Below are 16,919 nucleotides of genomic sequence, written 5' to 3'. Positions count from 1 at the left end.
CAGGAGATATGCTTGATTGCTCTATGGCACAAGGAACTCTACTATTGTAATGATAATAACTTCACCATGAACTGAGTCAACTCAAATTTTGTAAATATACATACATGTACATATATATGTTGATCAGAGGGCTTGCTCCGCTGTCTTGACATTGAGGAGAAGAGATAAGAGAAAAATACAGAAAATAGACTCTCACATGTAGAGCCAGAGAGAGGGGTTAAGAGCAGAAGAGACCCTTCAAAAGATTTTGTACTCCTCAACACAATGTAGGGGATGGATGGAGGGGGTTTTGGGGGGGTAGGCAGCAGCAGAAAGCAGTAGAGAAGAGCTGAAGACAGTGGGGCAGATTCCCCGGAGAGAGCAGAGACCAAAAAATAGGCTTAATGTGCAGAGGAGCCAAGCAAAGAAACAGAACACAGAAACATCCCCCTCCTGTGGCAGGAGGGGTGAGAGAAATAGGGAGCTGAGGGAGAGGAGAGACAAAATAAAAGGAGGTGGCGGCGGGGAAGACGGAGGAGTTACTGGCATTTCCAATTTGAGCCTGTATGAAGGCTAATGACTCAAGGCAGGCTGCTGAGACTGAGCGAGGGTTCTGCAGGTGGTCCTCACAGGAGTGGAGAGCTCCTGAGGAGACTAAGGCCATTTTAATTGGACACTGAATAACGATACGACTACTTCACAGGGAGAATAGTGGGGTGGTGCTTTCGGTTCCAAAAGGCCAATTACAGTGTATTCATGTTGTATTGCTTTTTATCAAGACTTTTTGAAGGTGCACAGGTTTGTAACAGGTTGATTCTCGTTGAATTTTATTTCTAATTCTGCCGAGTAAATATACATTGGGGCATTACAGAATGATTGCTTTGGGGAAAGGAAACAACTGAAGGAAGATTAAAATTATAAATAGTCAGTACAAGCTGGTTTGCATGTACGTTCACAATCACGCAGGTGACATGATGCTGAAGAAAAAGAAGATCAGCTCTCTGTAGTAAAGTAAAAGTGTTAAAGCTGCACTAATCAATCATTTTATACTACAACGTTTAACATGAAAGGTGTTGCTTGTGACTAAACCCCGAGTGAATTCTCTCTCAACTTTACAGCTGAAATATTTAAAACTGCAATAACTGATTCGCTGGCCAAGAGTAGGCAACAGAAGCAAACTGTGAACAACAATGACACATGATCACCTTGTTAGCAAACAGTTGCCTATTTACACATCTAGTAATAATCTCTTTGGCCAACTTCTGAATGTAAATCAAAAAAAAAAAAAAAAAATCATTCACCTTTTAGCTCTGTTTTGGTCTCTGCCAACTCCTCAGGGAAATATATGGCTCCGTAGCTGCTAAATCCTCCATGTTCGCCAGCCAGTCACTAACAGTGTCTGTCTGTTTGGTGCTGAGCAGGGAGTGAACTGCGTTTTAAGAGCCTTTTCCCTGCTAACAGCTGCCTGCTGTGGCTGAAAACAAGACTGAACTGACACAGTAAAGCTGTGGGCCAGAAAACCGAAACAATGAGCTGAAAGACGCTAGAACGCGCCGTAAACTTGACTGGGATCTGCAGAGTGGCAATAGTACTTGAGTAAATCTACTTTTCTCATCCTCATGTTGTCAGGTACTGAAAGTTCTGCTGCGTTGTACCAGAAATAAATTCCTCCTGTCCCCAGTGGCACAGCAGCATTTTTTAATCAACTTCTTGTCATCGGAAAGAAAATAAAGACACTCTGTCCTCTAAGATGCTGTGCACCAGTATGAACGCATCAGCTGCTAATTGAGCCATTACCATTAGCAGAAACAAACAATTCTGTAATCATGATGAGACGAGGCAATATCACCGAATGAGAGATGTGGCGGATAAGAGCAGCAGGATCAAGGATCAGTTGCTGCGGTGCGGATAATATATGCCGGGCTATTTTCTCCCCCGTGCAAATGTGGTCAAGCTATTTCTCCCAGAGGTAGTGTATGGTGTGTGTGTGTGTGTGTGTGTGTGCAGAGCCTTGGCACTCCAATCTTTCAGCTTATTAATTTCATATTTACTCATTTATTTTTAAATTGTGTTGAGTGATGGAAATGCAGCAGGCTGCAGCTCAGAGGTGCTTACATGGCAGATGGATTTAAAAGGGGAAGTGTGCGAGTGTCAGAGGCAGGATTTCAATTCAAAGTTGAGGGATCGTTTTTCTTTTATTATTCATGGGAGTGAGAATTATCCACAGAAAGTTGAGTGCGCATACTTGGCGTCTCACTGTGCTGCCTATTCAATACAAAAACTACCCTTGTCCTGTTTGGGGCTTAAATGCACTGCTCAAGGGCACACTGTTTGAGACAGGGAAAAATGTTTCTATTGTATGTCTTTTTCGAAGCCTTTTTGAAGGATTCAAACTGGCAGCTTACAGTCGCAAAATTCTTTATCTTGCCTGTATTTGCGTCATGCGTCTTTGGTAGACCAGCAAGCTTACGAGTGTAAATGCAACCAAGGAGTATTAGAGAGAACCGGATAGCTCAAACGACAGGAGGTATGTTGGAGATGCATTCTAGCCAGATCTTGAAATGGTGTGAATGAATCTCTCTCTAAGTCACATACAAGATTTTCCTCAAAAGGCAGCAACATCAGGGATTGCTTGTTAGAAGAGATAGGTACTTGCAGAGTGATAGCTTGCCAATGTCACCGGGTATACCCAGGTTTGCATCTAGTGTTGGTGAACTAACTTACACTTCACTTGGTGCGGATTGGAAGCCAAGTGTAAGTCTGCTTTGCTGGGCCATAACACAGTGTCATCTGGCAAGGTGCTGCAGAGGCCAGTTAAGTACATGTAAGTGTTGTATTTCTACCATTTACCTCACGACTGTTGCTGTGATAACTTTCCAGAGTTTGAAAATGCTGTCTCGTAGTATTTTAAACCGCTTTGCAGCGTTTTGGCGTTTGGAAAGCTTTCACACTCACAGATCTGTTTCTAACTGAGCTTCTTGGACTGTATTAGCAGCCTGAAGGAATGCGTCCCCACCAGCGAAGCCCCTTGCATTGTTTTGACACAGAACAGCTTTAGGTCTGAAGCTCTGCTAAATTCACCCATGAAGTTTTGAAGATGCAACCAGCTGCTCAAACCACCTAAGGAAGAAGTTTTAAGGAGGTTTAAGACTCACGCTAGCCAGATCTAAAAGCACGTCAGTGCATAGTTAAAAGGTTTCAAATGTCACAGAATTGAAAACGTCTTCACTGGACAAAATTAACATCAGTTGATATTATATTTAAATTCCGGCGGTTAAGTGTCAGCTAATTTGTGAGGCCAAAAATAGCTGCCAGCGCGAATTAGGACATCAGGTCCTTTTTTACAGAAGAACTGAAGTGTCAGAAACAACTGAGCTTAGCTAATGAGAATGTTCTGTAAGCCATTCAAACACGTATCTTCTTTGAAATTAGCTCGAGAAATATTTACTATTTAATGACTCCCTCCCTCTTTCCATGAGTGGATCAAAAGCATAGTCATTACTGCATGTGGGTCATTAAGACATGAACATTATTTATAAAAGGTAAATTAGCCACAGCTTGTCCAACTGACTTGTTTGTTAATGTCAGCCATCACTTTATTCTGAAAATCCCGTCAGCAGCAGCCCGAGCAGCGGAGCCACACAGACAGGTGAGCTGCAGGCTCTCAGGTGAGCTCTGACTGTAAATTCGGGAGCTGAATGAAACGTTTTTTGATATAAATTTAAAGATGAGATTGAGCATCGCTGTGGCGCCATCACGAAACCCTTGAGCTGTGTCGCCCAAATCAAGAAAATGAAAGAAGAGCAGAGCTACAGAATCTCAGGTGAGATTTGAAAATGGCTCACAGCATCAGCAGATCGTTGGTTCAAAAACAGAGCAGCACACTACATGCATGGCTTTATACATTTTCTTGAAAATCTATTACGTCGAGATTTCTATTAATTATCTGTTTAAAATCAGAAAAAGTCATGATAAAAGTCCAGTTTCAGGCAAGTTATAATCAGCAAACCCATATTCAGTTCGAGTAGACTTTCTGCAGAGTCAGGCTCTTTATGTGCATGTGTGTGCGCACACACACACACACACACACACACACACACACACACACACGTGTGCACATGAATGAGAAAAGAGAGACAGGACAAGTGCGCACATTATTTTGTCCATCTGACAAAAAACGTCCCTACCAAAGATAAAACCAAACCTACGCCACTGAAGAGTTAAATTGTTTTAGCACAAGTCATCAAGAAATATTGAGCCTTTTCTCCAACTTCTCCTGCTTCTTCCTTTTCTTACCCTCCTCCACGTTACTCTCCTCTTTCTTATGCTTTTTCCTCTTTATTTTTCTACATTTCCTCCCTTTTCCTTTACCTTCCCTGCTGCTCCTCCCCCTCCTCCTCTCCATTCTGTCATTTTTGTGTGATTGGCAGACAGCTTTAGTTGCATTTCCACCACCTGGACTGGATTGTTTTAGGACTTAACCATTTGCAGGGCAGGAAAACACAGACAGATGTGATCAGATTTGTTAGTGTAAATATAGGTCTGTTAAATCATGCCTGGATTTCATCCAGTAATGAGACACATGCAGTATGGTCCACTTCTAATTCCACGTAATGAGTCAGTTAAATATGTGTGGCCATGTGTGGAGGGTCAGCATCAGAGAAATAAATGAAACGGGTGTTTATTATTTATTCTGCTCCATAGATGAACTCTTCCATGCGTGCATATTAAAACTGCATTTTTACATCTTCACTCTGAACTGAATGTAGAGACAGGCTCGTTTACACACTCTCTCCTCCTTGTCTCCCTCTTCGAACACACACACACACACACACACACACACACACACACACACACACACACACACACACACCTTCTCATCCATGCTGGTCTAAAAGCTGAGGTCTAAATGTTTACTCTTGACCTTGGACACATCCCCATCTGCCGCTGAAGATCACGTGACTGCTGTTTCCAAGGTCAAGAATGAATCTTAAACCTCAATCTAAATGTCGTAACAAATAAATCCATGAAGAAACACACTGCGGATGTACGTTAAGTGGGAAAATAGGGCAAATATCTCAAACTGTATCAAGAGAGAATCCATAGGACAAAGAAGACATCGCTCTGTGTAATCTACGTGTTATCTGGGGGAGCTGCATCACCACAGCAATCAAATGCAATTTCTTCTTGTGTTATTCACTTTAAAATGTCACTAGTGTTTTCTTATACCTGTCTGCACTGTAAATCTTGATACTTCATACGACACAAACGTTAGTCCGACCCATGACGTGTCATCCGCCACAAAACAGCCAGCAACCGATCATGCATCTTTCCATTAGCGTGAGACACAGCTATCACTCGTTCATCATATATACATACATAGCCCCGTCTTTTGCTGCCTCCTCTGTGTGTGTGTCTGTTTGACGGCTCTGCGCTAACACAATCCTCCAGAAAACCAATTTGTTGGTTGTCAGCCAGAAGCCCCTTTTTTTTCTCATTATTTGTCACGAAGCGATTTGTTCCTGTGAGTTTAGGGCTCTTCTGTTGATATGTGTGAGAATTTTCTTCCCGTGTAAACAAAAAGACGAAGCGAAGTAATTGGATGCCAGTTTGCCATGTAAGGTTTACCAGATTGCCTGTGATCAACCACAGACTCCTTCAAAGAATATCTGCAGTAAAAAACATCGCCACTGACACTCACATACAGCAGCTATAAGGCAGCTAATTTGCTCTCATCTATGCAGACAAAGCCATTCTCCTTGGATAACTTGATTTTAGGGCAGAGTAAACATCTTTACAGCAGCAAGAGATTCAGAGAAACTTAGCGCTAGGCAACACTTTGCTCTGGGGGCAGCATGATAAATAAAATTTGGTCTGATAAATAAATGTAGAGCCTGTGTATTTAAAGGCCTCTGGATGAGATTATTAGCAGCTCACACAGCGATTAAAGCCAACCTAAGTCGCCAGCGGCTGTGTTCCCACTGCTTAATTGAAACCATTCCTTATTTACTCATCTCAACTAAAGGGGATGAAGGAGCAAGCAAAGACGGTTTCATTTTCCATTTAATATCTACCGCCTCGTGCACCACGCGTACACGCAATAGCATCCCTCTGGGGAAAGGACAGTGTGTTTATGTTGCACCAAAACGAATAGGGAAGGAAAGAAAAAACAAAAAAAAACAAAAATCACTGATCACAGAAGGATTAATTCCATTTCTAAAGGCAGTCACCAGTGGAGGAAGGGGAGGGAGGAGAAGCAGAGGGGGGAAAGATGAATGCGTTTTACCAGTTTGCGATGGCGACCTATTTCTTTGTGTTAATTCCTCCACGCCTTTTAACTTCCAAAGCTCCTGCATTATGGCGCAGTAGGACAGTGTGTGATTGAGAAATTTGGAGGAGTATTTTTAGCCAAGGCACTCACTTGCCCCGAGGGGACAGCATATGATTTCCCCCCCCTTCTTTCTCTTCTTCTGCTTCTTTAGTGGTTTCACAATGAACCTCTGGATTTGTGCCTTGAAGGAAGAGTTGGGATGGGAACTGAATCAGCTCTCTATCTACATCTCAGGAGCTGCCTCCTGATAGGCGCCAGCAGGCTTGTTCCAGAAATGCCCTTCTCCTCTGTTCCAGTGCTGATGATGTAGTGTAGCATGCTGAAAGCATGCCACACCGTTGTGTTCAGGCCTGCACAAAAATGATTGAACTATGCCACACATATGTGCTTTGGATGAATTCGTCTGTCAGAGGAAGTGCAAGGTGTAAAAAAAGGGCAGAGAGAGACAGATTCCATGCAAAGGGATTCAAATAAGACGTATTTAGATTTTCACCTCCCTTCTGTGGTTCCTATGTACAGACTTCACAGATGTTAGCTGTAGACATCTACTAATATATACACACCAATGGGTTATGTTTGGAGTGTGGTTGTACTGTGTGTAACACCTCAACCTCAGGTCTCAAAATTTCCCCAGGAACCCCAGTTTTGTTGTTGTTGTTGTTGTTTTCCAGCAGACCCCTCTCCTTTTCTTCTTATCTCTGTATATTCATGAAGCGGAGTCATTAAGCCTCGAGATAGGTAAAACGTTTTTCAGTGAAGCTGAAACATTTTCAATTCAAGCGGACGCGTCAGGGCCAACTTGCATCCGTTTGTGTCAACTTGTATGTTTGCGTTGACTTTCTATTTATGTAATCGTGTCACCTCTAAAATGCTTTGTGCTCCGATCGCACCAAGAAAGCATTAGACTAATAAAAAAAAAAAAAAAATTTTAAAAAGCATCTAGCACAAATCAAGAGATGTTGTTTCCAGTAGCCTTGTAAGACAACAATTTCAAATTCATATCGTATGTTTCATGTCCACAGTTATACCAAATACAAGTGCCATAAACTGCTTCGATGGCTTCTTCTCCCTTGATTTTTTAAATGTCAATAATGTATGAAATGAAGAAACAATATAAAGTAGCAGATGCCACTGTGAATGCAGAGACACACAGATCAATCAGCAACAGACAATAGAACAGCGTGTAAAATATATATAATGTCAGCAGTATACAGTAAATAGATCCCTCCCTAATGTATCAAGAACAACAAATCCACATGTTATCATCAGAGGAGCTTGTTTGCCAAAAAGCTTTGCTCGCACCGATCATATGTAAGAAATTGCACAGATGTAACGCGGCACAGCTTCGCAAACAAGGACACATTAACAAGACCATGACATCAAACGAGCATCGAACCGCAGCATGTGACAGCGTGCCGTTTCATGTCAGGAGCTTCAATGTGGGATGACAGAGTGACCTGAATACGACTCCTGACGCCCTCATGTTGCACCGTGGGGGGGGGTAAACTTTACGTAGTTTAAAATTATGTTTATTTGTACAATGAGAGTGACATTGCCAAGAAGAGGGTGGAGATTTGAGGCAGATTTTTAGTCCAGAAACAGGTATGCAGGATGCATATACTGTGCGCTATATTTACAGCCTCAAGGTCTGAAATATTTTTGATTAAAGTTGATGAGAAATTGGTATCTAAATGCCACTTGAAAAGAACTTTTCCAGCCTCATTATGGATTGTACAGCTATTATATCAGTGTTCCTGAACACACAAACAGTGTCATCGTCTTCCCAGTCAACTCTGCCCCCGCTCGCCCTCTGTCTGACCTCCCATTGAACTTCTATACTTGAACTTTTCCCATGGATCTGAACCGTTCGCTCTGTATAGCCTCATTGACTCTAATTAACCATAGCCGCATTTCCCACGTCTTGTGACAGCTCGTACAGACAACCAGACCTCCTCTCCCTCCTTCCTCTCCCCCCGGTCTCTCGTTCTGCATCCAGCTCTTTGTCCTGGCGCTCTCCCATGCGCCCAGCTGTTTGGCCTGCGCCAAATGTCGCCTCGTACGGTGTACTACTGGGATTCCAGCCGTCACGCATCCTGGGCCAAGCCCCGTCTCGATCATAGTCCCTCTAAACTTTCCCTCTCTTCGTCTCTGTTTTGACCACTCTCTCGTTTCTTCCTCCATCTTTCCTGTTCACCCTCTCGTCTTCTTGCCGCTATCAAGCTCTCCATTTTTCAATCTAATGGCTCCCATTGCTGAACCTGAACCACTCTCCTTTCCTGCACTCATTACCATACATCCTGAGTGGCTGATGTTGCCTGACACAAGCGGTGTGTGGCTTGTTGTGACACAGCTGGTTTCTCCCTGAACAAGGCCATCACCAGCGGCTGTCTGCTGCAGGTTCCATCCCGTGGATGTTTTACTGGCATAAAATAATGCAGATAAAAAGGTTTGCACATTAACTCCATCTGTAACTTGCCTTTTTTAAAAACAGCTGGCCATTAACTGATTGCAGCTCATTAATGTCAGGTCCTTGTCCACTCTACTTGGACAGTTAAGTTGAGCTGAAAGGGAATCAAAGTAAGTGTCAGAATATAGAGAGCTGCTGTGATACAAAGCTTAAGCAATCAACTCTGATTGGATTTTGATCCTCTCTTATTAACTCCCAGATTGAGGGGCTGGAGCGAAAAGCGTGATGCTAATTGCCAAAACAAATGGGGAATGACTCTAAAATCAGTTTTGGTTATCTGAATTGCAAATCTTCACATGGTGCCTTTTTCCCCAGCAATTTCCTTTGTCTACCAGTTTGGTGCATATTCATGTCTGTTGTGCTTTATCGTTTAAAAAAAAAAAAAAAAAAAAGTGTGAACTTCGGAAGGTGTAGCTGTACCAGAACATTTCTTAAATAAATCACACATGAATTAAACAGAAGAACTCAAAAGGAGGCTAACTCCTGGGGAGCGGGACTGTAACTTGCATCATTTGCACAGTGTGAGAAAGCAAACCCTGTCTCCTAAAAGCTACGCTCATGTACAAAGAAACTGCAACAGCAAACACGTTTCGTCGGAAACGTAATTGTGACCAGCTTGTGTTTTCTACTGCTTTCTACTGAATGCAAACTTTGTTCTCTGGTGTGACAGTCGTGCACTTTGTATGCCCGCCATCCAGCCCAACCCCCTCTTTGCAACTCTGCTGCCGTTAATAAAATGTAGCGCTTCATTGATTCAAAAAAACAAAAAACAAAAGGTTGCCTGTGAACATAATCCAGCCGGCGAATACGTTTCCTCCAAAGCGTATTTGCTGTTGCAGTTTAGTTGCATATGATTAAGAAATGCAGTGGAGAATATATCTCACGTAGCTTCCTTTTGTCCGTTTACTTTAGAGTCACCTGAAAGTGTATGCACTGGATATTTCTTGCTTTACTCACTCACTGAGCTGAGTGAAATCTGGGATGACTAAAGCGGTGATAAACTACTCTTACTAACATGTTGTATATACTGCAAATTTCACATTTTAGGTGCCACAGGAGCGGGAGAGGGAGGACTATGGTAGTGGAAAGAAAATTCTTAAATTCAGCAACAAGACAGCAGGAGAGCCGCTGGTGTATATATATGCTGGGCCCAAATCACTGAACAAGGGACAGGTGTGAGCCAACAAGGCAATGAGGGTCAGGTGTGCAGAGAGGCGCAGAGGTCCGGAAAGGTCCATGAAAATGCAAAGGTCAATAAAAAGATCGTGAGGCTGAATTACACACCACTGCCAGTTCAACTCTGTTGTTCTAAACACCCCTTTAGTGTATGTTTTCTGTGGAAAAAAATGTCTGTTATAACAGAAGTTACTGCTTTGGAGACTCAGCAGCGATTTGTTCAGAACAAACAGAAGAATAAGTGCATAATCAACATGAACAGCTACCAACACCATGGCCGACATACAAGGAATACAGGAAACCCAAATTTCATGCACAGAAATCCAAAGTTACCATTCTGCTTGACAAGAAAATTGTACTGTAAACTCCAGAGAGTTCAGGACAAAAAAAAGACATCAACAAGCACCGAGCCGCAAAAATGTGTCCAAATAAATTCCAAAAAACAAGAAAAAAATTTCCTAGATTACCCTTTAAGTCAGTACATACAGAAATTGTTTTGTCTCACACACGTTCCCTCCCTGTTCGGTGTCTCTCAGGTGGGACGTCCACGCTGCGTCTCTCGTCGGTGCGGGAGCTGCCGGGTCAGCTGCAGGAACTTTACCAGCAGGGCTTCGTTCTGGCCGCCGTTCACCCGTTCATCCACCCCTGTGGTCCAGAGTCCAACAGCCCACAGCACCAGCTCTACCGGGCCATACTGGTCCAACTCAACGACGGGTAAGAAGAAACTGACTTTTAACTATTATTGCGTATAATTAATAATATGTAATTATCCGAGTACTGAAGTACTTAACCGGTACTTAAGATTCATCATTTTTGGGTTTAAATGAAAAATACCTGGTTTTATAAAAAGGAGCAGATCAGTTTGAATTGATTTTCAGCCACATTTTTAGGCGTCATTGTACCCAAATGCTTTTATGTATTTCATTAATTAAAATAAACAACAGTGAATTCACACATTTTTCAGAAATGTAAAAGGAAAAAAATCAGGGCCCCAGATGTCTTAGCTAGACCCCTGGGAATAAGACCTTTGTTATACCAAAATGATGTAGCCATTAGAGTCATTAAAGAAAACATGTTGAGGTTATTAATGTTCTTTAATTGGTGTCATTATGGAGAAAAACACTCGGTGGGAGTCAGAGCTTGCTTTATCCTCATGTGTTGAACAGCACAAAAATAATACTGGCTGGTTGGTAAGTGACGTTAGGGTTTATATAAGTATTTAATTATTTAATATATACTTATACATGTTTACATCCTTTGCATTGTATTTCAGAAATTTTTTATGTGGAGGTTCGTGTAACATTTCATATCAGTCGTTCAACCTTTCAGTGTGGATTCAGAGCAACACAACATCTGCTTGTGGCTCAGCAAGCTGTCATGTGGGCAGCTGCACTGGATGTGAGTCAGCAATAATCTCAATCCTCCATCTCCAGCCCTTTCAAAGCTCCGGCCAAAACCGGCTGCATGGCCCAAAGTCATTGCCGCCCTCCTACATCTGCCCTCCAGCCCTGTGTCCGAGCCCCCCTGTCCTGGGAACTGTGGGGGTGGGTGTGCACTTCAGAGAAGGCATGACGCCAGGGAGTGGCTCCAAGGGTGGTTGAAGGGCATGGAAGAGCGGTGATGGACAGTGGAGGGTGGAGGTTGCTATTTATCTGGTCAGAATTCTTCTTAAAATCACTTTCTCTGGACTGAAAGAGCAGAAAAAAACGGATGTAGCTTTTGGGGAAAATTCAGAATGTGTTTGATAGCCCCAGGGGTCATGAAACCTGATTCAGCTTATGCAGGACCACTTACTGTAAAGTCGGTCCAAGTAAAACCACGAGAATCAAAAGGATTTAATCTACGAGAAGCTTTTTCTTTTTTTTTTCCCTGGTAGCATTGACATTCAGACAGGCGGAGTCGAGCAGCTGAAGCCCCAGTGGCTGCTCTGTCTGCCTCTTTAGCCCAGCGAACGTCCAGGCCTGTTTGTGTGAGAGTCCTGAAGATATCCAGAACTCGAACCTTCTCCTTTTTTTTATGAGTTTCACATTACTAACCATGTTGTGTTTCAATTGTGTCTAGTATGTGGCTTTATGTGAATGTGAATGTGAGTGTGTGTGTGTGTGTGTGTGTGTGTGTGTGTGTGTGTGTGTGTGTGTGTGTGTGTGTGTGTGTGTGTGTGTGTGTGTGTGTGTGTGTGTGTGTGACATGGCTCTGGATAAATCTCCTGACTCTCTTCTATGGTGGCCCTGATGGTCAAAACACAACATTTCAAAAAACAAAACAACATTTCACAAAACACGACATTTCACAAAACACAACAAAATTTAAGAAAACACAGCATTTTAGAAAACACAACAACATTTCAAGAAACAAAACAACATTTCAGATTTCGAAAAGGGTGGGCGATAACTTCTTGTTGTTATTGGACAGAACCCAAGTCCCTGACAACAGTTCAATGTCATTTCCTGTTTCTATTGTGTACTACTCTCAGCAGTGTCCTTGCATGAATTTTAAACTGAGTTTGAGTTTTTCCGTAATCTGAAATGTCATTGCGTTTTGTGAAATGTTGTATTTTTTTGTGAAAAATTTGTTGTGTTTTCTGAAATGTTGCTTTGTTTGGACCCTCGGGGCCACCGTACTCTGCTGTTCCTGAGCAGATTCCCCCCTCCGATTCCTCACACCTTAAATCACAATTCTGAATGCTAACAGACCGTTCCACAAACAACAAACACAACACCACTGCTACTAATCTCCACTGACATTTCAGTTGTTTAGCTAATGCTCTCACCCCCAGCGACAGTACAATAACCAAAAACCAATACCCGATATTACAAGCAACCAAGAGTAAGGAGTGTAATAATCAGAGCTGCTGCACCCTGACAGTTCTGCTGCAACCAAAGCGTGATCGTGTAAGAAAAAACATGTAATAAAAACTAAAAGAGAGACTCACTGTGGAAGGGTTTTGTTGTTGTTGTTCTCAGAAAAATAAATGAAAGGAGGATCAGGGATGGATTTCAGAGGGGAGAGGGAAGATGACCTGGGGGAATTTAGATGAATTTAAGATGAAATCAAATAAGATGAAACTTTTTAGATCGTCATGGGGGAGTTGTAAGGGATAATGTAAGGTTTCAAAGTAAAGATAAAGATAACTATAATACAACCGAGGCAAGCAGTAAACAAAAACATAACAAAAGATAAGAGCAGTAAAAATAAAACTGTCAGAAAGTAATAAATTAGAAGAACAGCAGTTAATTGATTCGTGCGAATGTATGCTGATGATAATTTAAATTCCTATGTGGAGTGCAGAAATTGTGTCCTGAGGAAAAGAAGTTTTCAGGTTAGTGCCAACTGTCTTACATGCCTCTCTCTTTTCCGTCATCCCTGCCGGTGTTTGTTGGAGATAACAGAGCCTGTTTTCTTCCCTTCCAAAGAAATTGTCCGCTGCTTTTCTTGTCCTACAGAATGAGAAACAACCTCCCCAGCGTGAGATAATTCATCACAGCAAACATGACAACTTAATTTGGGTTTTTGTCAAACTTTCTGTTTTATCATTACTTACTATAATTTGGCCGGAGTTGAGCGGTGCAAGGCGTTACAAAATTCCCTGACAGTCACCTGACAGCTGCGGGACAAAACAGAAGACTGTGGCAGGGACTAAAAAAATCTTTTAAAAACTTGTTGCTGCACAGTCTTAATCCTCACATCCAGGTACATTTTATCTGAGACATCTTTGTTCGCCATGACAGCATTCATTTCAAGCTCATAATTAAAAAAAATTAATATTAAAAGAGTATCTTTTATTAGTCATTTTTCCATTACATCAAGTCCTCATACCTAAGTGACAAAAAAGGGTTTTTTTTGTCAGTGCCTTGCAAAACAACTTATGGCCATTAGAAAAAAGAGCGCTTGAGTGTTTCTCAATCTGTCACGTCTATGGTTAAGTTTAGCCAATTAAAACTACTTGGCCAACGTTAGGGAGAGATTGTGGTCATGGTTGAAAGAAACCAGCATTGACAGGTGGTTAGATTATTTTGTGGTGTTATAACAACGTCACACTGCTTCTGCCTTCACGTCTGAACGACGAGTCATTACTGGAACACCCACAAGAAGTTTCTTGTCAGGCAAACATACCCATAGGTTGTTTACAGTGTTTGAACAAAATACCAGAGCTTTTTTTTCTTTTTCTTTTTTTTTTTGGGGCGGAGAACAGACTCTTCAATTTAAATGATGGGCAAGATCTGAGTAAATGACAGAAGCTTTGGCAAAATAAAGTGCGTGTTTTCGTCAGCTGCCTTTATGCAAGTGTATTCAAGAAGATAGATAGAGGATATGAATGAAATTGTCTATTCTGATCCACATGGACCCTGTAGTGTTTTTTATCAGCCGCTATGGTGATAGAGATGGGTGACACGCAACAAAAGCCATCGTCTACACTTCCTTGCAAGCTTCATTCTGTATTTTTTAGGTTTTCTGGTGGAGTGGAGGGATTTAACTGATTTAACTTGACTGGAATGCACCTATTGTGGGGTGAAAACAAGGCAGCCAGCCACGTTTTAGAAGGTCATATAGCTGAAATGCAGGGCAATTTATCTGCCCTCCCTTCCTGCAGATTGTGTCCATTAGTAATCACCTCCCATGCTGTTGTGTAGAACACCTCAGGTTCACATTCAGCGTGCACGGACATTTGGGGAAACAGTCCGGACATTCCTCAGCTCTTCAAAATCCGGACAACAGTAATATTGATTCTGTAATAAAAGGCTACAGCCTAACGGACTATGTATCTATTTTTTTTTAAAGACATGCTTGTTCCAGAGAGAAAGACACCATTAGGGGGTAAGAGAGGCAGAAAAGAAAATTACAGCTGGGTGTAGAGAGCTGGGAAGACAGGAGCCTGAATGGGATATAAAAAAAAAAGGAGAGAGAGATATTGAATAAAAACGGCAGTGGAGTCTACCATCCTTTGATGGCCTTGGCCGAAAGCGGGGCCCAGGCTTTATCTTCAGCGTCTGTCACCGTGGAGACAGCCGCTCACATCAGCACCAGCCCAGGGGAATCCAAATTTCCACCAGGGAAAAATGAGGGAAGAGAAGCAAGACAAACCAAAAAGCAGAGCATCTCCTCTCCTCTTCCCTTTGGCTGTCAGACTCGGGAATCAAAGAAGACAATGAGGAGCAGGTTGGGGGGGTTACAGTGAATAGGACTGAAAGCTTGACAGTCTGCAGCCATTCATCCGTCCCTCCAAAACAAGCTGCTCTTCGTGACTGTACAGAGAACAAAGTGAAATTCAAGGTAGAGGAGCGGACTGGTGTACACTAGCTGTAAAGGAGTTTCGATTTAACATGCACAGTACGCCCTCTGACACAGTCCCTGTCACGTCTCTATAATATTAGCCTCAGAGTGAAAGGCTCAGCCAACAAGGCACTTTACATGGAGGTGGTGACACTGAGGGAGCCCGTGCACAGTCAGGAACCACAGAGAAGTTATGTACATTGAGCGCCGTGTCATCTGTAAATGTTAAAACACTGTCACCCGACTGACACATCTGGTTAAGTGGGTTATAACTTTAGAAACCCTAGCTGGCAATTTGTCAGTAGTGGAGGCTGTGCCCCCCCCCGCCCCATTACAACCTGCTACGGGAGAGAAGAAGAAAAAAACTGCAACGCAGGCAGAATAGATTGAACCGTTTGAAAATTTAAAATGTCAACTGTCAAATTTCTCAGTGTTCAATTTGGTTGCGATGGAATAGGGTTACAGTTCAGCAGGCAGTGTCTGATGGGATATATTCATCATTATTGGGTAATTGCAAGGAGCTCCTATGTGCTCGGGCAGAGAAAGAGAGGGAATGAATGAGAGATACGGGTCGAGAGGGAGAAGAAGGGTGGAGAGCGTGGGAGAGAGAGAGACGAAGAAAGAGGAAAATAAAGAGGTATGGACTAAAAACCATTAGAGGGGATTCACTCTGGTGAAATTATTCACCAATGTGTGAAAATGTGATATTGGAAGAGGTGTACTATATCATTAGAGCTCCACGGTGAGAGAGTGCTAAACATGGGTTCAGATGCTCCCTGACTGTGTCGTCATAGCATTAGATGAGAAGTGCGAGATGGAGGTAGGTGAATGGTCTGACACGACTTTGTTTCTGGTGCAAAAGGAACGGGAGTGAATTAACGCTTTCACTGATATTCACTGACAACGTTGGGAAAATGGTTTTATTCAGCCCTGACGTTCTTTATGTATAGTAAAAGAGGAAAGCTTTTATCGTATACAGTAAGTACAATTCCTGAAGCAGGTGACACAAAATGGGCAATATTTAAGTATTTCAGTTTAAAATATTGAAAAATTAACTATGATCATCATCAGAACGTGTAGAAATACCAGTTTTGACGTTATGAGATATGTATTGAGATTAGCATGCTAACCATGTAGCCCTGGTCAGTCCCCACTCGTAATACCACTTTGTACCTCAAGAGGCAATAATGAGACACTTTAGCGTCCAGTCTGGCCTCAATCCTACATGAGAAGATGGAGAAGTAGTAACTGTGAGTAGGCTATAAAACTTGTGTTGCAGCCGTCCTCATCTCTGCAGCATTCCTCCAATGTTTCCTCAAGCTCAGCTACTGATGCTGCTGCTCCAGCTGCTCTAGCTGCCCTCCCTCGCGTTCCTCGACCCCTCATGGCTCGTCCTCGACTCCTGCCACCACCACATCTTCCCTGTCTCTCCGACCGGGCGTGAAATCGTTGTTGTCAGTCTAACTTTAACCGAAGAAAACAGCCTACCAGTTACATAATCAGACTGTGTGGAAAACATTATTCCTCAACCCATGCAGGTTTGGCAACATGTCAGCAGCAGCCCCACGCAGAGGTTAGGTTTATTAAAGCTGACGTCAGCTCAACGTGAGGGTGAGGGTCGAAACTTGGTCGTGATTGACCAGTGAGCCCAGTCCTTGAACACGCGTGCAGCGCACTCTCTTGCGCACCCCGAGA

General features: G+C 42.7%; 1 protein-coding gene across 2 annotated transcripts in view; it reads left to right on the top strand.

Annotated features, from left to right (window-relative positions):
* The window catches only part of LOC120784209 (raftlin-like), a 97,120-nt gene that overhangs the window by 30,438 nt on the left and 49,763 nt on the right, over positions 1-16,919 (top strand). For both annotated transcript variants that reach the window (XM_040117798.1, XM_040117796.1), the window contains exon 3: positions 10,490-10,667. In XM_040117798.1, the coding sequence (XP_039973732.1) occupies positions 10,490-10,667 (178 nt within the window). The remainder of the gene's footprint in view (positions 1-10,489; positions 10,668-16,919) is intronic.

Source organism: Xiphias gladius, chromosome 22 (assembly GCF_016859285.1).
Source record: "Xiphias gladius isolate SHS-SW01 ecotype Sanya breed wild chromosome 22, ASM1685928v1, whole genome shotgun sequence".
NCBI lineage: Eukaryota > Metazoa > Chordata > Actinopteri > Istiophoriformes > Xiphiidae > Xiphias > Xiphias gladius.
This window is presented reverse-complemented; position numbering and strand designations above follow the sequence as displayed.